General features: G+C 43.2%; 1 protein-coding gene and 1 pseudogene across 1 annotated transcript in view; one reads left to right on the plus strand and one right to left on the minus strand.

Moving 5' to 3' along the window:
* LOC135222076 (POC1 centriolar protein homolog A-like) overlaps nt 1–22937 on the minus strand; it is a 158555-nt pseudogene that overhangs the window by 71040 nt on the left and 64578 nt on the right.
* Nucleotides 1–22937, plus strand: part of LOC135222101 (POC1 centriolar protein homolog A-like) — a 57915-nt gene that overhangs the window by 33916 nt on the left and 1062 nt on the right. Inside the window, exons 3-4 of the mRNA XM_064260272.1 lie at nt 15753–15947; nt 16099–16183. Coding sequence (XP_064116342.1) covers nt 15753–15947; nt 16099–16183 — 280 coding nt within the window. The remainder of the gene's footprint in view (nt 1–15752; nt 15948–16098; nt 16184–22937) is intronic.

Genomic DNA, 22937 nt, shown 5'->3' on the forward strand with positions numbered 1-22937 from the left:
TTTTACTGTAGAAGTTGTATTTTCCATATCCTTCCCACTTTTTCATTTCTTGCTTATCTCTATTTTCACTTGCTTTGGAATGAACTGTTAATTCTATGACATTATGGTCTGAAATACTCGCATTATAAACTATTATTTTTTTAACATAATTCATCTCGTTCACAAATACTAGGTCTAAAGTATTTTCCTTTCTTGTTGGCAGGTGATTTATTTGTTGAATGTTGTATTCTAGTAGCATATCTAATAGCTTTTCAAATTGCCTCTTATCTTCTGCACTACTATTACTCTCTTTTTTATATGTATAAGTACAACCACAATCTCCTATTCGTTCTTCCATTCTACGAAAGGAAAGTTGAAGTCACCAGATAGGAGAATAGTCCAGTCCTTGTGATTTCTACATATATCATTCCAATTTTTCAATTATTATGTCAAACTCTTTAGTATTAGGAGGTCTATATATTACTATGTTCATCAATTTTTCAGATTCAAATTCTACCGCTATTAGTTCACATTCTGAGTTACTATATTTCTCATATATTTTTCCTTGTTTTTTGTCTTTCCCATATATTGCGGTTCCCCCTTGATTCCTATTTTTTCTATCTGATCTATAAGTTTGGAACCCTTTTATTTGATCATCATTCCCAGTCTCTTGGGAATACCAGGTTTCACTTATATTCATTATATCTATTTTCTTTTCATTTTGGGTAGTTCTTCTAAGTACTCTATTTTTCTTTTTGAGTTACTCGTAACTAAACCCTGCGCATTCATCACTATGATGGTTTGCGTGTTTTCTCCTTCATTTAATACTGATAGTAATAAGGATTTTCCCATGTCTCTTTCCTGTTCTGGTATGTTGTTCTTTTTTTCATTTCCAGAAATTCTGACATTAAAAAAATCCAACTTTTTCCATAATATTTGATCTTCCTTCATCATAATTATTAATTTTTGTGTCTGAATCTGCAATTTTCTCCGTTTCTGCAATATCCTCTTGCAAAATAATAAATACAGTTATTATCTCTTGAGTAGAATTTCGGAGCTGATGCTTTGAAATTTTTGCTGACAACCTCTGCATATCTCATTGGTGGTTTGCTTTTCTCTTTTACCTGATATTCTTGATTTCTCTCTTTATTTGTTTCTTTCTTATTTTGGATTTATTACTTGGTTGGTTATTTATTTGATTATGATTCATGGCTACAGGGTGCAATATATTTGCATTTTTTGTCGAACTTACATCCTTTTCCTTCTTTTAGGTTTTTACATATTTTTTGGATGCAGATCTGCAATCATCCCCATATCCATCTAAGTATGCACATTTATACCATATATTTCATAGTTTTGACATATCTTAGGATGTTTGTTGTAGTAACATCTTTCTCAAATCTGCAATTCCCTCTTTTCAAAAGGTTGCAGATTTGTCTTTCTTGTCTATTTTTTTCCTCTTTATTTCCCCATCATTGTATAGATCTGGGTAGAGCCTCTTCGGGATTTGCTTTTCTGTTGTCATATCGTAATTTATTTCTTCGTAGGAATGCTGCTTTATTGCCTCATATGTAGTATCAATGAGTATCTCTGCATCCATACTTTTATCTTGTTCTTTGTTTTCCTTATTTTATTTTTTTCTGTCATTTCATTTTTGTTTACTTCTCTTCCGTTTTCCTCTTCTTCTTTTTCTTCTTCTTCTTCTTCCTCTTCTCTTCTTCATCCTCAACTATTTGTACATTCAATCTTGATTTAATAACATTGTCTATCCATGATAGACATGTTGAACAAAAAATTCTTGTATCTTTCTCAAATCTTGTATTACCTCAGCACACTGTGGATGGGTCGGAATGTTGCATGCAGCACATTTTCTGATTAGGTTTTGTGGATTGACTATGCTATACAAACTTACACAGTTTGCATGCTTTTGGCATTCTTTTTCCTAATGCATCAATTAGTATATTCACAAGATTCACCTTATTCATTTTCTTTGTCGGAATATGTTGGTTTATGTATATTTTCTTTATGAGTCTCTTGACCACTTGGATTTTATTTGGAACTTCTTCAATTATTTTCAAGATGTTTTTCATTAGATTTGTTCCAGTTTGAAGGATTATATCCTTCTAATATATCTATGAATGCTTTTGTATCTTTTTGGTTAGGACTGTTGCTGATTTCATAGATGAGAAATGCCAGTTCCCTTCCTGCTACCTCATCGTATTGTGAATTGCTAAGCACGCCAAATTACGCCACCTTTTCCCGCAGTTGGAACTTACTGCCATCTTGTTCTGATTTATAGTATTACACTTGATAAACTAACTTAGAAGACGCTTTATCCTACTATTTTCACACTAATCTTATCACCGATAGTTCACGAACACTTCTAGATATTTCTCAAATTCTAGTCGTATGTTAAACTTGTGATATCTGTTGATTATTGTGACTTCACGCGGGTACGTCTCACCAAGCAAGATGGCTGCTTAGTCATCTGGCGAGAGGGGCTACGCCGGTCACGCATGGGCCTACCACCATGACTACCACGACGGTATCCATGCCAGGCTACGCTGCGCCGCCTCACCTGGTGTATACGCAGCACGTAGCCACGGTGACCCCGACAGCCGCTGTGCAGGCTCCGCTGCCGGAGGTTTCCTTGCCCGTTGCTACACCACCGCCTGGTTTCTTCACTCCTGCCGCACCCCCGGACTTCTGGTGTCCCAAGAGCTCACCGCTAGACCTACCTCCTGTGCAGAGGATGCTGCCGGTTCCTGCCCCGCCTCCTGTTTCTGATTTCGTTGCCACTCCAGCCTTAGTACCAGTTCCTGCTTGTGGTGTTGCTGCTCCCACCCCAGGTCCTTCCGGACAGGTGCAGTCTGGCCCTGTTGCTTCAGCAACTGCCCCGGCTCCGTCCTGGATGGAAGACCTGACGGTGGTGCTAAGGAAGCTGACGAAGAGGAAGAGGAGGAAGGTGTCATCTTCGTCTTCATCGTCTTCTTCGTCTTCGTTGCCTGCTGCCGCTTCCCCTTCAACTTCTAAGGCCCCCAAGCCGAAGAAGAAGAAGGCTGCCTCCTCCTCCCCTAAGAAGTCTCGTGCTGAAACTTCTAAGGGTTCGTCTCGCTCCGGTGGGACGGTTGGGACTTCCGTCGGTCCTGTTCCTTTGGGAACGGGGCCCGTTTCCTCTTCCACGAGGAAGAAGAAGACGGGGACCGGAGGAGTGTCGGCTAGTACCGGCACTTCCTCACCTGGCGCCAGAGGTTCTGCCTCGACGCCAGGTACCGTCTCGGCCTCTCGTTCGCGAGAGTCACCGAGTGTTCGCTCACCTGCGGGCGACCGGACAGCCAAGGCCCAGGCATCCGAGTTCTCTCAGGGGACGGAAGACTGGAGGGAGTTGCTCAGGCGACTCACCAGACCAGCGATCGCTCTCGTGGCGACGCGCTAGTACCCAGGGTTGACGCAACGGTCCCAGACCACTCGCGGGCTGAGGCAAGGAAGCAGTCCCCTCGGTCGCCTGAACCAGCCCCGGCTGGTCCAGGTGGCGTGACGCGCCGTGAGGATAGGCCTCGCTCCCACCACGACAGTGGACTCTGCGGATCCCCCGACCGCCGCTCCCACCCGGACCGGGCAGAGAGGGGAACCAGCAGCAGCTCTTCTGACGCTCGGGACCATCGGCGCTGTCCTCGGTCCAGCCATTCTCCCCGGGAGAGCCGTTTGACCAGGCCTGTAGACTGATGGCCACCGCGGGTTGACGATCGCCTGCAGCCCCCTCAGCACACCGCTCTGTCAGTGGGCGCGGGGGGAGCGTCAGGTCTGCGTCTCTGATACCTTCAACTTCCTTGGGCTTTACTGGGAAGAGCGAGGTGATCAGGAGCGATCACGAAGGGCGCGCCCCTCGTGATCCCGCCACGACGCCCTACGAACCTGGCACAGTCCTCGGACCGACCAGGTCGTACACGCAAGTGGTAGGAGGAGACCAGGAGGGGTCTGTCGTGGTTCCTCCTGTGGAAGGAGGAGGCTCTCAGGAGGCATTCTTGTTGGAAGGGCTTGACGGTCCACAGGATGCAGTCACTCCAGAGATCCAGAGGTCGTTCGCGGAGGTGATTGCGCTGATCTGTCAGCACAACGACCTCGAAGAAGGATCGCTGCTCCCACCTACCGAACCCACATCGGGCTTGGAAGCGTTCTGGGGACCTAAGAAGGAACCCAGGACGGCGGTGGGTCTGCCGCGATCAGCTTTGGCTGACAGCGTGCTGGGCCAGGTGGACGCTCTCGTCTCCAGACAGGAGGGTTCACTTCGGTCCAGTAGGTCCGCTAAGCTCCTTCCTCCACCTCTACCGCGACAGAGGCGCTTTTACGTGCCTTCGGAGGACCCTCTGCCGCCCAAACAGGTTAACCCGGAGCTAGCCAGGCTAACTCCGGGGGTGTCTCTGCCGCAGCTCCTGTCGGAGAACCTCTGGTTCCCGCAGCAGGAGGCACTTGCCTTGGAGTCTACCGCAATGGCAGCCTTCCTGGCAGTCTCATGGCTGCCCTGGGGTCCCTCACAGTGTCAAAAACCGCGGCCTCCTTAGGGAATATCACTCCTGAAGGAGACCCGGCTTTCGTGAGACTGTGCCAGTCTGGGGGTAGGGCTATCACCTACCTGGCCCACCAGACGGCCAACCTGTGGACCAACCTGGTTCTCCGGCATAGAAACGCTCTTCTCACCCGAGTGACTAGGGCGGCCGGGCGTGAGGCGGCTCTGGGTCTTCGCAACGGACCGGTGCGGAGCTCCTCCTCTCTCTTCCCGGGAGAGATGGTGGATACTGCGGTAGAAAGACGGCGCACTGACGACAGTGACCGTTTAGTACACCAGGCAGTCTCGAAGGCGTCTGGGCAGCCTCGAGTTACTGCGGCCAAACCTAAGAGTTTGGTTAGCGCTTCCTCTGCGGCCAAGACAATCGTATAGTCGAAGCTCAAAGGAAAGGCTCTGCCTTCAACTTCTTCTAGGGGTGACCGTCACCAGCCCTCCTCCCAGCCCTCCTAACGAGGGGGGGCCAGGTAAGAAGAAGTCAAAGAGGTGGGAAACGCTAGGGACGGCGTTCCTCCTCACCTGCTGCCGGAAGTGGGGGGGTGCCTGGCGAGCCATTGGGCAACTTGGCAGCGCTACGGTGCGGAGACCTGGATAGTAAATGTCCTTCGGGAGGGATATTTACTACCCTTTGAATCATGAGAAGTCAGAGCTCGAACCCAAGCAGAGGATGAAGTACCTGGGCATGCTGATCGACACGGCAGCAGGGCGAGTCTTCCCCGCAGATTCGCGGATCAGCAGATTCAGGGAGGCAGTAATAGGGTTCCTGTCTCGACAGGAGCAACCGGCTCAGCAGTGGCAAGTCTTGATCGGCCACCTGTCGTTTCTCGAGAAGCTAGTCCCTCACAGGCGTCTTCACCTGCGGTCTCTTCAGTGGAGACTAAAGGCGTGTTGGTCACAGGCAAGGGACCCTCCCTTCTTCCCTGTGTCCCTCACGGAGGAGGTAAGGCAGACCTAGCCTGGTGGCTGGACGACAGGAACCTCGTAAGAGGAGTGCCTCTCTCTCTCTCTCTCTCTCTCTCTCTCTCTCTCTCTCTCTCTCTCTCTCTCTCTCTCTCTCTCCCCTGGAGATGCTTCTCTTCTCGGATGCATCGACCGAGGGATGGGGCGCAGACCTGGAGGAGTTGCTGACTGCAGGTGTGTGACCATCATGACAAGCACCTTCACATCAACATCCTGGAGCTCAAGGCAGCGTTCCTCGCTCTCCAAGAGTTCCGGGACCGTCTGATGGGACACTCGATGGTGTTGATGTGCGACAACACCACAGTAGTGGCATACGTCAACAAGCAAGGGGGTCTAGTGTCCCTCCTGTTACACCAGTTGATGCTGCAGGTGTACGAGTGGGCCGCGGCACACACTCAATAGAGTTGTTGGCTCGCTACATTCCGGGCAAGAGGAATGTGGTAGCCTACAAGCTCAGTCGTCGGGATCAGGTGATAGGAACCGAGTAGTCCCTTCACCCAGACGTGGCGTAAAGGCTGTTCGACCTGTGGGACAACCTCTTCGTTTACGCCTTCCCCCGTTCCGTCTGATTCGCAGTGATCAGCAGGGCGCTGATCACTGCGAACCTTCGGATGATCCTGGTGGTGCCCAAACGACCTCAAGCCATTTGGTATCCGGACCTGCTGGCTCTGCTTGCCGGAGAGCTGAGAGAGATTTCCCCCTGGCACAACCTCCTGTGCCAGCCACACATGGAACGGTACCACCGATCCGTCAAGTCCCTGTGTCTTCACGGCTGGCTTCTATCCACCATCTCTTGCAAGTGAGAGGCTTTTCTCGCAGCGCAGCGACAGAGATGGCCGGATACCTTAGACAGTCCTCTGCGGCTGTCTACCAGGGAAAGTGGTCCGTCTTCATCAGGTAGCGGATTTCCTCTTCCTCGTATTTCTTCGCCGAGAGAAGCTCCTCTCCGTCTCTGCAATTAAGGGCTACAGAGCCGCCCTGGCCTTAGTCCTTAAATTTCTAGGTGTGGATATCTCCTCTTCTTTCGAGATCTCCCTCCTGATGAAGAGCTTCGAGAGGTCTTGCCCACCCAGGGAACTCAGGTCCCCGGGATGGGATGTGACTCTCGTCCTTAGGAGTTTGACTCGCAGACCCTTTGAGCCACTCCGAGAGTCATCAGACAGGGATCTGACCCTCAAGACCCTCTTCTTGCTGGCCCTGGCATCGGCGAAGAGAATAGGCGAACTTCATGGTCTTTCCTTCAACGTTAAGCATTCCAGGGGATGGGGATCGGTGACGCTCAATTTCGTCCCGAACTTCATAGCGAAGACTCAGAATCCTTCGGTCCCTGATGACCGGTTCGAGTCCTTCACGATCCCCTCCCTGAAGGATTTCACCAATAATGATGCGGATGAGATGCTGCTTTGTCCTGTGAGGGCGCTACGGCGCTATCTGAAGAGAACTCGGCACCTCAGGCCTGAATGTCGACACCTCTTCGTTAGCACTGGGGTTACCAAGAAAGAGGTTTCCAAGAACACACTTTCTTTCTGGCTGCGTGAGGTGATCAGGAGGGGTTACGAGACAGCTGACAGTGACGACACCCGTAACCTTCGTCCGAGAGCCCACGAAGTCAGAGGGCTTGGTCCAACCCTTGCGTTCCGCAAGAACTTCTCCCAGCACAGGTACTGAAGGCAGGCGTTTGGGCCAACCAGACCACCTTCACTTCTTTTTACCTTCGGGATATCACCCACAGGTCCTTGGACACCTTTTCCTTGGAACCCGTTGTGGCTGCTCAACAAGTTGTGTAGTCTACCCAGCACCCGAGCAGACAGAACAGCATCACATCCTTGTGTGACTGTATGCATGGACGAGTGAAAGAGAGTGTGACTGGCTTCTCTTCCTCCTTCATTCTTCTCTCTACCTGTGGGCAGAGGGCCACAGTCGTCACTACGCTGAACAGGAGGCCGATGCAGGTAAGCTACACAACCGAGCCCCATTCTATCCCTTTCAGTAGGGATAGAAGTGTTTGTTTATCCACCACTCCCCAACAAGGGGGATAGTGGAAGCCAACAAGAGACAAACCCATAACTTTACCTTTGCTCTTGAAGTAGGTACTAGTTCTTGCTTTTTTTGCTATTTATAAGAGGTACACTTGCCTCCCTCTTATAAAATTTGGTCCAGAAGTCTGACCACTGATCCTGTGGTGCACACCCCGATCAGCTGGGCAGAGGCTGGGATACCTCCCTCTGCTCTTACGACCAGGGAGGGAATCCAAGGTAGGACGAACACCAGTCTGTTCATTAGACTCAGATGCCACCCACTTTGCAAATAGTGAGTCTTCCTATTGTAAAGGACCGATGGTTTGTATTCCGTATCGGAACTAATAACAATTTGTCGAAAATTGTATTTTTCCTAACTACAAACCTGAGGTCCTTTACATATAGTCCCACCTCATGCCACCCCTCACTCTGCGTTTCCTGGGCCTCAAGCAAAGTGGCTCCTCGCCTTGCAGTCGAGCTGACCGCCAACTGCCGGACAAGTAGTTAACTACCGAACCCCTTGTTTAAAAGGCTTACGACCAGTTCAGCTGCCGCTAAGTACCTTCCTATTGTAAAGGACCTCAGGTTTGTATAGTTAGGAAAAATACAATTTTCGACAAATTGTTATATCAGTTTGACAAACTAATGTTTACTTTGTAGTACGCCACTTGGCAAAGGGTAGTTAATCAGTTAAATGGGGGAGGAATTAAACTAACAGAGCATGGATTAAGAGAGACTGTAAAAATTGGGAAACAGCAGTATGGATTCGTGAGAGGAAGAGGGATGGTGGATGCCATTTTCATAGAAAGACAGCTACAGGAAAAGAGGCTTGAGGGAAACCAGGAGCTCTATTGTGCATTTATAGACCTAGAGAAAGCATATGATACAATCCCAAGAGAAGTGATGTTTTGGTGTTTAAGGAAAATGAAAGTTCCAGTGAAGTTGGTTAGGCTGGTCGAGATGATATATAAAGGAACAAGCACAAAAGTGATAACAGCAGTTGGGGAAACAGAAAACTTTGAGGCTGGATTACACCAGGGGTCAGCATTAAGCCCATTTTTGTTTGTGCTGGTATTGGATATGTTGAGTGAAGAGATCAGGAATGAAGAGCTGTGGGAGTTGTACGCCAGTGATCTGGTGATTACTGGTGAAAATGAGGCGGACCTACAGAGAAGGGTTGGAGAGTGGCAGGAGTCTTTAGAGAGGTGAATGTGAATGCAGCAGAGGTTTTGCTGAGAAGTAGGGAAAATAGAGACAGAATAGTAATACAAGAAAGAGGAGGCTCCATTATAAAACAGGCAGAAAAGTTTAAATACTTTGGATCGACTTTAAGCCAAGAGGGAGGATGTGAGGCTGAAGTTGACAGTAGGATAAAAGCTGCATGGGGGGAAATGGAGAGAGGTTGCTGGAGGGGTATGTGATAAGAAAGTGCCAATCAAACTAAAATTCAAGATATATAACACTGGTAAGATCAGTGTTAATGTATGGAGCAGAAACATGGGCTCCAAGAAGAAAAGTGGAAGCAAAGCTTGAGAGAACAGAGATAAAAATGCTGAGGTGGATTATGGGAACATCACTGCTTGAGAGATTGGAAAATGATAAAATAAGAAGGGCAGGCTTGTAAATATTACAGAGGTGATAAGAGAGTCACGATTGAGATGGTATGGACATGTGTTGACGATGGATGATGATGAGAGAGTGAAGAGGGCTTTGGAAGGAACCTGTTAGAGGAAGAAGATTGAGAGGGAGACAGAGAATTAGATGGCGAGATAAAGTGAAGGAAGATATGGAGAGAAGAGGTTTGGTGGAAGTTGATGCCTTTGATAGAAGGCAGTGGAGATACCACAAAATTTGAATCTAAACTGCTGTGAATAAATGAAACTAATAACTTTGTTGTAAATACTTGGTAAGTTGCTTTTATTAAATAAGTATTTACTGTGCTTGTTACTAGGTAATAAAGGTAATTTTACGCTAAAAGTTATTCAGTGGTGTGATTTACTTGTACAGATAATTTTTGTACATGCAACTTCCCTGGCAGATATATACTTAGCTATAGTCTCTGACGTCCCGACAGAATTCAAAACTCGCGGCACACGCGACAGGTAGGTCAGGTGACCAGCCCACTCCTGCCGATGGGTGGCGGGAATAGGAACCATTCCCGTTTTCTAACCAGAATTTTTCTGTCGCCGGTAACAACAACACCGTTGTTGGTACCTCCTGCTTTGGAATTCTTTTCTCGTTGGCCGAGGATTATCTGTTTGACCTTTGGTGATGTACATTGATCTTTGGCTTTGGCATACGCTTATCGTGGACCGTTTTTTGGATTTTGGTTTGGATACTCTTTAAAATGTCTGACGTGGTACCTGTATTTAGAGTGTGTACGAAAGAAGAATGTAAGGTGAGGCTACCGAAAGCATCGGTGGATCCTCACATGGTCTGTAAAAAATGTAGGGGGAATGATTGTTCTGCAACTAACACCTGTCTGGAATGTGAGGGTTTAACGGAAGTGGAATGGAAGACCTTGGCTTCTTATGTAAGGAAACTTGAGAAAGATAGAGTTAGGAGGGCTTCCATCAGAAGCTCAAGTAGATCCTGCTCTATTGAGGAGGAAGTAGCTCCTAACTCTTCTGTTAATTCACCTGCTCATAGTTTGGTTTCAGCCCCTTCCCCCAGCAGCGAACCTGTAGATGCGTCTACGGAAATGGCTGCAATGAGAGCCTCAATAATCAACTTGAAATCGCAACTGCAAGCAATGAAGGAGACAGGTAAGCGCAGTGATTTGTGCAGTGTCCCCAGTGAAGTGGAGGGGGCGTCTGACGACTCCGCATTGCTCCTAGGCCTAGACCTCTTTCAGACTCCATGACCAAGGGAGGAGGAATGTCGAAAGCCGCAAGGGGGATGTAGAGTATTCCCAACGGTCAGGCGTCCCTTCGGCAGATCCTGTAGCCGCTTCCCAGGCTGCCAAGGACAGCTACTGCAAAAGCGTCCTCAGGAAGTGCTTTTCGGACTCAGACTCTTCGTCCCCAAGAAGAGGATGGAGTTCTGCCTCTAAGTTGCGTCCTCTTAAGAGAACCTGGAAAACGCCAGCAAACGAAGAGTTGCATTCCAATCCTGAACCTTTTCCGGAGTATTCTCCTGCTCGTAAGAAGAGAACTACGAGATCTCCTGACTCTTCTCCGGAAGGTTTCGCACACAAGACGAAGGAAGTCTTGGTAGGACTCCAGCAGCAGTTGTCTGCCTTAGTAGGAGTTCTTTCTGAAGGCTCTTCTAGGAAGAAAGAAGTTTCTCCCCATCAAGAGTACTGTTAGGAGAGCCTCAGAGAGTAGGCGCCCTGGCGTCAGCAGACGCTCCTCGCCTGAAAGGTTTTCGTCCCCAGCGAGACCTTCTTCAGTTGGATATGACAGGACTCGTGTGTCCTCTCCTTCTAAGATCGCTAATCGGAAACTCCCTGCGAGCAAGAGTTCTCCCAGGAGTATTTCTAGAGGCGATTGCGCCTCTCATGGCAAGTATCAGGAGCCTGATTCGCGGATTTCTCGTGAGAGAATTCGTTCGGCTAAAAGCTCCGGGAGAGAAGAGAGCCCCTCTCTTTTCAGAGCTCCGCAAGAAGGAAGGAGTGTTCGTTCGTCCTCTAGACTTTTCCCGAAGGAACAACCCTCTCCCTCCGGCAAGTGCCCAGGAATCAGGAGTCCCGTAGGATCTTATAGATATCCTTCTAAGGACGCAAGAGTATCGCCGAATAGGCACCACGATTTTGACAAGTGTTCTTCGCCTCCCAGGAGGTATAGGAGAGAATCTAGCGCCTCTCCGAATGGACGCAAAGGGAAAAGGAGCTATTCGCCTGCTAGACGCAGTTACCAGGACGCAAGCGTCTCCGCTACTGGACGACGGGAACAAAGGTCTGCCCCTAGATCTTCTCTCAGAAGTAGACGATCGGAGAAGAGAGGAAGGTCTTCTCGAAGGCCGTTCGTCAAGACCCAGTGAGACTGCGGTCCTCCAGACAAAAGTGGGTGCCAGGCTTCTAAACTTTTACGAAACTTGGGCACAGAAAGGTGCCGATGCCTGGTCCCTATCCATCCTAAAGAAAGGATATTTAATCCCCTTCAGGGAAAAACCTCCCTTGACTATAACTCCAAGGGAGTTGACAGCAAACTACAAGGATTCTGTCAAGAAACAAGCCCTTCTACATCTCGTGGAGTAGATGCTTTACAAGGAAGCCATAGAGGAAGTAAAAGATCTCTCTTCTCAGGGGTTTTACAATCGCCTGTTCTTGGTTCCGAAAAGTTCAGGAGGTTGGAGGCCAGTTCTGGACGTGAGCGCCCTGAACGTGTTCGTAGCAAAGAGGAAGTTCACAATGGAGACGACATCCTCGGTGTTAGCAGCCCTGCGTCCAGGAAACTGGATGGTATCCCTGGACCTGCAGGATGCTTATTTCCACGTGCCAATACACCCGTCTTCCAGGAAATACCTCAGATTTATGGCTCAAGGAAGAGTATTTCAATTTCGGGCCCTATGCTTCGGACTCTCAACAGCCCCTCAAGTATTCACAGGACTGATGAAAAATGTGGCTCACTGGCTTCATCTCGAAGGGATTCGAATATCCTTGTATCTAGACGACTGGCTGATACGAGCACAGTCGCGAGTCAGATGTCTGGAGGACTTAAAGCTGACACTGAAGTTAACACAGTCCTTGGGACTGTTAGTAAACCTCGAGAAATCCCAGATGATTCCCCAGCAGAACATTGTTTATCTGGGGATTCGGATGGATTTCGGGGTTTTCATGTATTTCCATCACAGGAAAGACAGAACGCTGCTTGGAAAAAGTAGCAACCTTCCTAGAGAAAGGACAATGTGCCGCGAGGGAATGGATGAGTCTTTGGGGACCCCTTTCCTCGTGGAACAGTTCATTCTCTAGGAAGGCTTACCTAATGCCTTCTTAACAGGTTATATCTAAGAGAAATTGGGATCGAGATCCCAAAATCTGTCCGATTCCTTCCAGATCACGAAGGAAATAAAGGAGGACCTTCGTTGGTGGATGAATCCGTGCAGGATCAACGAAGGAGTATCCCTTCACGTTCCGAACCCTCGGCTAGTGTTGTATTCCGACGCCTCAGATCGGGGTGGGGAGCCACTCTAGGGACGAGAGAAGTGTCAGGCACCTGGAGGGGAGAACAGGTGTCCTGGCACATCAATATGAAGGAATTAACAGCGATTCACCTGTCTCTCATACACTTCGAGGCTCAGATCTCAGGTTCAGTCCTACAGATCAATTCGGACAACACAACAGCCTTAGCTTACATCAAGAAGCAAGGAGGGACACTCGTTCTCCCTTTACAAAAAGGCAAGAGAACTACTGCTTTGGGCAGAAGAGAGAAGAATCACTCTCCTGACGAGATTCATTCAAGGGGAGAGAAATGTAAGAGCCGACCTTCTGAGCAGGAGAGACCAAGTACTGCCTACAGAATGGACGTTGCATCAGGAGGTATGCAACAGACTATGGAACCTCTGGGGGAGATCAAATATAGATCTGTTTGCCACACATTGGAACAGCAGGCTGGAAAGTTACTGCTCCCCGATCGCCGACCCAAGGGTGATTTCTGTGGACGGCCTTCTCCTCGATTGGTCCGGAATAGACGGGTATGCTTTTCCTCCGTTCAAGATCATATCGGAAGTAGTAAGGAAGTTTGCAGCAGCAGAGGGAGCCAAACTGACCCTCATAGCCCCGTTCTGGCCAGCGCAAAACTGGTACACAGAGGTACTGGGATGGATAGTAGACTTTCCGAGATCTCTCCCAAACAGGAGCGATCTTCTCAGACAACCCCACTTCGACAGGTATCACAAAAACCTGCCCGCTCTCGCTCTAACTGCCTTCAGACTATCGAAGGACTTGTCAGAACGAGAGGTTTTTCTCGAGAAGTTGCGAAAGCGATCGCAAGAGCAAGGAGACCATCTACTATTCGAGTCTACCAGTCGAAGTGGGATGTGTTTCGCAGATGGTGTAGGACTCAGAAGATATCCTCTTCCAGTATCTCTGTGACAGATATAGCTCATTTCCTCCTTTACTTGAAGGAAAAATGTAATTTAGTAGTCTCTACAATTAAGGGCTATAAAAGTATGCTATCGTCAGTCTTGGCATAGATAGGGCCTTAAACATTGGGGAAGACAAAGATTTACATGGTCTGATTAAATCCTTCGAGACGTCAAAGAACAGAGGTATTAGAGCACCTAGTTGGAACTTGGATGTGGTCCTAAAGTACTTGATGACCCCCAAATTTGAACCTCCCCGTAAGGCTACGTTCAGAGATCTGACAAGGAAGTCTTTATTCCTTGGTCGCGGTAGCCTCAGCAAAAAGAGTAAGCGAACTACAAGCTTAGAACATAATGTTGGCTTCAGGAACGACTCGGCGTTCTGTTCCTTCAAACCGATGTTTTTGGCGAAGAATGAAACCCTTCGAAACCTTGGCCTAGAACCTTCGAGGTAAAAGGACTTTCGTCTCTAGTAGGTACAGAGCAAGAAAAGGCTCTTTGCAGTTAGAAGCCTTAAGTTGTTTACTTAGAAAGGAAGAACGAACTAAAGGGGAGTAAGGAGAGTTTATGGTGCTCAGTTAGAGATCCCAAAAGACAGATCTCAAAAAATGCTCAGGCGTTCTTATCAAAGATGTAATCAAGGAAGCCCATTTAGCGTGTAAAGAAGAACAACTGGACCTCCTTAGAGTTGAAGCTCGCGAGGTAAGAGCAGTCGCTACCTCTTTGGCATTCCACAAGAACTTGTCGATACAGACTAGTGGAGCAACTTTTTGGAGATGCAATTCAGTCTTGCATCCCATTACTTGAGAGACAATTCAAGTGACGTACGACAAATGCTTTACTCTAGGAGCGTACGTATCTGCGGATTCGTTGCTGGGACAGGGAGCTGAACCCAATCCTTTTTAGTTTTATTAGGTTAGGGTTTTTAATGGTTTTTGGTGCGTTTAATTGGTCGATTGAAAGAGGGTGCAGGAGTTGACCCCTTTCAAATCGTAGTTCTAACATGTTAGTGTGGTCAGGTGATCGGGATTGGTCGTTATGCTCCTTGTAGTGGCTTAATTACCTAAAGCTCTATCATGTAAGAGGGTTAGCCCACCCCCGTTGATATGATACAGGTCAAGGTGGTCTGCCAGTTAAGTTGTGGTGGTCAGCCCCCATTGGTATGATCCAAGAAAAGGCTCTGCCATGTAAGCGGGTAAGCCCTCATGGCATGATCCGAAAGGGTTATCAGTCACAGGTCTCATCCTCTGAAACTCTGACGGCAAGCAGACTCATAGACAGTATCAATGAAGTCTTCTTCCATATCAGGTAGGAACCAAGGTTGTTTTTTAATATACCTACAACGTATATTGTTTCCCCGTTTTTATATTCATAAATAATTAGTATGTAACTGTCTCTTGCCCTCCACCAAGGGTGTCAATCAGCTAAGTATATATCTGCCGGGGAAGTTGCATGTACAAAAATGATATTGTTAGTATACAATGGAGTTTTGTACATACTTACCCGGCAGATATATACGATTAATGGCCCGCCCAGCCTCCCCTCAGGAGACAGGTGGAAGAGAAAAATTCTGGTTAGAAAACGGGAATGGTTCCTATTCCCGCCACCCAGCGGCGGGAGTGGGCTGGTCACCTGACCTACCTGTCGCGTGTGCCGCGAGTTTTGAATTCTGTCGGGACGTCAGAGACTATAGCTAAGTATATATCTGCCATGTAAGTATGTACAAAACTCCATTGTATACTAACAATATCATATTACATTTCCCAGTGCTTTGATGGTGCCATAATATTTTTAAATTTTAAAAATTTATGAATAGCAATAAAAATTTAATTTTAGTTTCAAAATACCAAAGTAACCAATGCAAAACATGAAATAACTTATACAATTTTATTTAATTTTCAGTTAAGCTAATGATGTTTTGTATACTATTTAAGGATAATAAAATGCAAAAATATCTCAAAGGTATAAAAATATGGTGTTCTTCATGAAACCAAAAATGATTTTGGGAGAAAATGTCCTTTTCCGTGATAAAAGGTGTGACCTCTCTCATTGTTAAATCTTTAGGTTTTCAGATATTTAATGAAGGAAGTGTTGGAAATTGGAAATTGAACCAGTAATTTAATGCCACATTCTCTTTGGTTTGCTTTTTTTTTCCCCCCAAAATGTTAATACTGTTGCAAAGTACTAATATTCTATGTGGACTACAGGTACGATGTGTTCGTTTTTCACCTGATGGCCGTATGCTAGTCTCGTGTGCCGACGATAAAACAGTTAAGCTTCATGATATTCACACTGCCAGTACTCTGCACAGTTTCCCAGATCTTAGAGGATCATCCACTCATGTCGCATTTCATCCATCTGGTACCTGCATTGCTGCAGCAAATTCTGATAATTCTGTTAAAGTAAGGTTGTTGTGGATTCTTTTTATAATGATGTCTAAGTTGTTTTCTGTCTGTCAGTATCTATGGAATAATGGTAACTTTTCGATAGTTGTATATGGAAGATGGACTGTGATCTATGCTATTCTCATAAAACCATTATATTTCTCTGTAGATTTATGACATAAGGACACGCAAGCTTTTGCAACATTATGATGCCCACTCTGGTCCTGTCCTCTGCTTATCATTCCATCCATCTGGTGAGTATATTCTAAGACAAGGTGTTCACTATAGGTAGAAGTGGAAGGATGTAAAGGAAGAAGGCATTAAAGAATACAAAACAAAATAACATAAACAGCTTGGAATAGCAACAAACAGAAGTGAGTAGGGTTGTTCAATTTACAAGTGGAAAATGAAGTAAAGAATTGAGTAAATAATGAAAATAGAAAGTAATAAAAGACATAAGAAAGCAAAGTAGTAAATGGAAACTGTAATTGTCAGAAATGTATTTAACTAATACAAGGAGTGGGGCAAGTAAGCTCAACAAAGGCCTTAAGCCTCTACCAAGTTCAAAGTCCTGTTTATAGTAATTTACTTCGCCTTTAGCATATGTATCTGTAAGCTTCCTGTATCTACTGTGTAGTATTTTTAAAATCTTGTTGACTCAAGTTTCCATTCTGTGAATCAGTAGCATTTCATAATGAGATTAAAATACAAGTCCTCATGAGATTTTGCTAAGTTATAAGACAGTATTAGTTTAAACAAATGTGTACTATTATGGATTTAAGATAACAGTAAAAGAATGTTTCATATTTAGTTTTCACTATAACTCTAAAGCAAAAGTAGGTAATATTCAGAAAACAAAATTAAATCCCTCAGTAGCCCTGGAATGAACATTTCTACTGAGTAATTCAAGTTATTAACATAATTAAAGTCTACATGCTGCTCAGAAGATGAGAATGCATGATAACCTTAAAATTCCAATGGAAATTATTCACCATATACCTTATGTGCTCAAGAGATTTCAAGGTGACGACTCCAGACCTCTTGCCTTTGTGCTGTTGGAGGAAATACATCTAGAATGTGGTGTCCTTCGTGAGGTGGGAGATGGTTAATTCTGCAGGCGTATGTAGAAGTCCCCAAAAATGAGTCTAGTGATGTAAAGTGACAAGTTTTTACTGTAATGTTATGCACCAGGGGATGGGGTTGTACTCATGGACAAGTTTTACCAGCATGGAAGGTGCAGTGCTTTCCTATTCCTCCTCCTTTAACCCATCATCCTTATTTATAATTCATGGATTTGCAAAAGATGTACGGTATACGTAGTCTTTCATGGGTATGAGCTCTTTTTATGACATGAATTGTAGTTGATTTCTGCCTTCTTTACTTCCAGTTGCAGAACAATGTTATAGTTATTACTTACCTACAGATGGGTTAAAGACATAACTACATAGACAGTGGCTTTCAACTATTCAACTTCTGTTGTCCTCAAGACTTAAGAGTATTACTGTGTATTTGTATGGGGACATTGGGACAAAATGATGGCCATATGGCTGATGGGAAAAAGTGTTTTATGTTATGTATAGAATTTAATTTTTATATAAGTAACTTACCCAGTAATTACTTAGCTAAGAGTTTCTACTTGACAGCAGCTTAAATTTTTAAAACTAGCTGTAGCGATAGTTTTTTTGTTTACGTAGGTGAATAGCCCCTCTCACTTTTGGGGTAAGAAAGGAACAACTACAGCCCAGAAACCAATTTTGTTTCTGGGGCTTAAGACCAACACAGTGTTAAGATCGCAGCTGAACTTTGGATTTTGTTTGATATTTTCACCTTGGTGAAGTATTAATTATTTATTCAAGAATTCCCATCATTGGAATAGTGATTGTTTTCTCTGATTTAATATCTGATTTTGACATTTCTAGTGAGTTTTGTCAGATACTAGTTCTCTAGTAGTACAGTGGTACCTCGACATACAAAAGGCTCAACTTATGAAAAACTCGAGATACGAAAGCAAATACAAAGATTTTTTTGGCTCTACATACGAAAATAGTTCAAGTTACGAAAGGTTGTTACTACAAAGTCCTGAGATTCGCCTGGACCACCGAGAACAATTTTAAAACTCACGCGCCGCCAACTGAGTAAACTCGCCACCATCCTCCCGCTCTCCCATTGGTTCCTGATGCTAGTCACCCCATAAAATCCTGCTCTCCTATTGGTCAGCATCTACCCCTTGTGCTTTAAGTATTCTATTGGTAAAAGGATGCTGTAAATTGAAAAAACTTATTCATGCAATACATTTAACCCTCTTACGACGATTGACGTATTTAAACGTCGAGTCAAAATGTCTCCCGTATGCCGATTGGACGTATCATACGTCGGCTCAAAAAAGTTTTTTAAAAATTCGCGGAAAAATACTTATAGGCCTACCAGCCGAAAACTTTTGTATCACGCGCCTTGGGGGATGCTGGGAGTTCACGGATCAAGGCGTTGTTTTGTTTACAATCGCTACGCAGGCGCGCAAGCGCGAATTTCTTTCTTATCGCACTAAAAAGTATCAGTGACACATCTCTGAAATTATTTTGTCACTTTGACATAATTTTTGCACCATTTTAAATTATCCTTTACATGAAGTATTATATGAAAATGTGCGCAATTTCATGCACAATACAACTAAAAAATACTTATGATTGTAGCTTTTATCAATTTTGAAATATTTTCATATAAATAACGATAAGTGCAAAAATTTCAACCTCGGTCAACTCTGACTCTACAGAAATGGTCGAGAAACGCAATTGTAAGCTAAAATTCTTATATTATAGTAATATTCAATCATTTGCCTTCATTTTGCAACAAATTGGACGTCTCTAGCACAATATTTCGATTTATGGTGAATTTATGAAAAAACTTTTTCCTTACGTTCGTGCGATAACTCTTCCGATAAATTTTTTCGTGCGATTGTCCTAATGTTTGCACCCTTTTAAATTTGCCGTTACATAAAGTTTTATATATGGAAATGTGCGCAATTTCATGCACAATACAACAAAAGACAACCCATGGTTGTAGCTTTTATCAGTTTTGAAATATTTTCATATAAATAACGTTAAGTGCAAAAATTTCAACTTCGGTCAGCTTTGACTCTACCGAAATGGTCGAAAAACGCAATTGTAAACTAAAACTCTTATATTCTAGTAATATTCAATCATTTACCTTCATTTTGCAACGACTTGGAAGTCTCTAGCACAATATTTTGATTTATGGTGAATTTATGAAAAAAAAAAAAAAAACAAAAAAAAATTACGTTCGCGCGGGTAACTCTTCCGAAAAAATCAGAATTTTTTTGTGCGATTGTCGAAATGTTTGCACCATTTAAAATTAGCTGTTTCATAAAGTTTTATATATGAAAATGTGCGCAATTTCATGTAGAATACAACTAAAAATGATTGAAGGTTGTAGCTTTTCTCTTTTTTTGAAATATTTGCATATAAATCACGATAAATAGAAAAAAAAACCACGTTCGGTCAAATTTGACTCTACCGAAATAGTTGAAAAACGCAATTGTAAGCTAAAACTCTTACGGCCTAGTAATATTCCGTCATGTTTTCTTCATTTTGAAACAAATTTGAAGTGTCTAAAACAATATTGTGATTTATGGTGAATTTTGAAAAATGTATTTACCTTCACTCCGCGCGCCGATTCGCGGCCGCAAGTCTCCGAAATACGTACATGGCATTATCCTAATATTTGCTCCTTTTCATATTAGCCTTTTTATAGAGTTTCATATATCAAAATGTGCGCAAATTCATGAAGAATACAATAAAAAATAATTGAAGGTTGTAGCTTTTTCCATCTTCGAAATATGTGCATATGAAAAAATATATATATTAAAATTTCGACATTCGGTCAAATTTAACTCGTCCGAAATGGTCGAAATCTGCAATTCTAATCTAAAACTCTTACAGTATCGTAATATTCAATCAGTTTGTCTTAATTTTGAAACAAATTGGAAGTCTCTAGAAAAACATATTTAGAATTACGGTGAATTTTTGAAAAAAATATTTTTTTGCGTACCGCGCGTTACGAATTCGTACATCATTTTGTGATAATATTTTTCGGTGTTACTTTTATTGTTTTACAATGTACATATATCAAAATGATCGCAATTTAGTGTACAATACAACGCAAAAAAAAGTAACTAGTTAGCTTTGACCGTTTTCTGCACAGCGTGATTTGAATACAATTATGTATGAATTTTTTTTTTTCGCTACCATATATCGCATTATTTACATATGATAATGATATTATTTTTCATTTCTGATGGTTGCATTCTAAACTTCAGGCAATGAAAAAAAAGGAGCCAAAAATGAACTCTTAATCTTCAAAAGTACGCGCGCTGTAATTTTTTGAAAAAATTATTTTTTCCACTTCCGCGCTCACTCCAAACCAGGCCCGGCATACGGGAGACGTTTTGATTTTTAGGGCTCCGGCTTAAGAGGGTTAATAAAAAAAAAAACATTAGGTAAAGATAGAATATAGAATAGAAATGAATGGTTATATACTGTTTGGTAGTTTCAGTAGTTGAAGAGAGATAATGAAATTTATGGCTTACTGTGTAAAGTGATTGCTTGGCGATCGTTCGATACTCGTAAGTGCTGGATGTAAACAGAAGTTTGGAAGCTTTTTTTTTTTTTTTTTTGTTTATTATAGTTAATGGTTACTTAATAATTATTTGAAATGAGTACATGCAATACATTTAATAAAAAAATTGTGAATTAGATATCATAAAATATAAAATAAATCAGACTGCCAACAAATACGTATTTTTTAGAATTCTTCATCTGTTTTAATATTACGTTACGTAATGTTTCATATGGCTGTCAGTAACTCAGTATCTCATTAGGTAAAGATAGAATTAAGAATAGAAATGAATAGTTATTATACTGTTTGGTAGTTTCATTAGTTGAGGAGAGATACTAAATGAAAAATTTATGGCTTACTGTGTCTAGGAAAAGTGATTGCTTGGCATTCGTTCGGTACTCGTAAGAGCTGAATGTAACCAATCAATTGGAAGTTTTTTTTTTTTTTTTTTTTTTTTTTTTTTGTGTGTGTGTGTGTGTGTGTGTGTGTGTGTGTATTATAGCTAATGATAATTAATAATTATTTGAAATGAGTACATACTGATTTATTTATACATTTTATTGGCATATTCTAAGGCTTTTAGCTTCTTAGGTTTAGATGTCAGAATCATAGACTAAGGCTACAGTAGCAACCGCTAACATAGGCTAGGCTTATTGCTAAGGGACATATGCTAAAGTCCTAATATATGCAGTAAAAATGGGGTTGAACATTACATGCAGTTGAATATTACTCAAGTATGTACAGTATTTTGCCTTTTTGGAGTCATATTTCTTCCGTCGGATCGACGTTGTAACCCTAGAACATGTGTTTTAGGGCTGGAAATATAATTTACTGGGGTGTTTTTGGAGGGTTTGGAACGGATTAGCCATTTTACATGTAAAATGTGTCCAAGATACGACAAAAACCTCATGATACGGAGGGCACCTCGGAACGGATTAATTTCGTAATTCGAGGTACTACTGTAATCAAATTTTAAAAAAATATATTAATTTTGTCATTCATAGTCATCTTATACCACAGATATGAGATACATTCATGAAAATTTTCCATGATTTTTTACCTCATCTTATATAAAGGTCATCTCATACATGGAAATATATATATTTACTATATATGGCTGGAGTTGGAAGTAAGCATCGTTAAGAAAATATTTTCATGTTGAGTGCAGTATTTCATAATTAATGTGATTGAAAACATTTTATTGGGATAATACGTACAGGTTTTCATCAAACCAGAATCAATTACAGTCAATCCTCAGTTTTCGTATGCCTCTCTTTTCGTATGTTTCGGTTTCCATAGACTTTTTTCTACAAAATTTTGTCTCAGTATCGTATGTTTCCTCAGTTTCCGTACACTCAGAAACGCTCCATCCGGGGCCCAGCACATGACCAGGCCCTGTATCAGGGCCAAAACAAAGTATCCCTTCTTTTGTGCCCATTCTGTTTTTGTGTTCATTGTTTTTGTGCTTTTTGATTCGAGTGCAACTGCTAAATAAGCCATCACGGGGCCAAAGAAAGTTCCAATTGCTAAAAAAAAAGTGAAAAAACTATAGAATTTAAGAAAGAGCTCGTAGCAAAGTGTTGTAGGAAGTTGCATGCGATTATGATGAGAAAATGCCTACAACAAGTGTTGCTGTTAGTGAATTTTAGGCCAGCAGAGGCTGTTTTGAAAAATTCAGAAAACTGATGGGCATACATAATGTGTCTACTTCAGGCATTAAGGATATGTTTGCAAAGTGGAATGATATACAAAATTTTGTGGAGAATTATCATCCCAACTAAGAAGTAATCCATGTCTCCATGTAATGACAATGTCATGTGTAACTTTAGGTAAATTTTAAAGAAACACCAGAAACAAATTTCCCTGGATAGTTTTGTTGTGCGACAGGGGTCCAGTAACAAGCTGGTCTAGTGCCAGTAAAAAGTGAAGGGGGTCAGTAACCTCAGATGGTGCCAGTAAAAAACAAAGAAGTAACCAAAGATAGGTCCTTGATACCTGAAGTCCTTCTGGAGGGAGATTTCCCTTCCAAACAATAACCTCCTCCTCCCTCTCCCCTCCTCCCCGTCTTCCATACGCTGACAGGTGTTTCCCATAAAGGTAAGAGTGATGTTAGATATTCATTTCATTAGTCCTTTATATTAATTTTCATTGTTTTCTGTATGTAAAACTGTGTTTGTACCCTATAAAAAAATTTTTTTAATATTTTGGGGGTTAGAATGTATTAATTGTATTTACATTATTCCCTATGGGAATTATTGTTTTGTTTTTGTGGGAGGATCTGGAACAGATTATGTACGAAAACTGAAATTCCACTGTATTTCCATAAAACTTTTCAAATAACTTTGCAACACGAATAGCCTAGTTGTTGGTCGTAGT

The sequence above is a fragment of the Macrobrachium nipponense genome, chromosome 3 (assembly GCF_015104395.2).
Source record: "Macrobrachium nipponense isolate FS-2020 chromosome 3, ASM1510439v2, whole genome shotgun sequence".
Lineage (NCBI taxonomy): Eukaryota > Metazoa > Arthropoda > Malacostraca > Decapoda > Palaemonidae > Macrobrachium > Macrobrachium nipponense.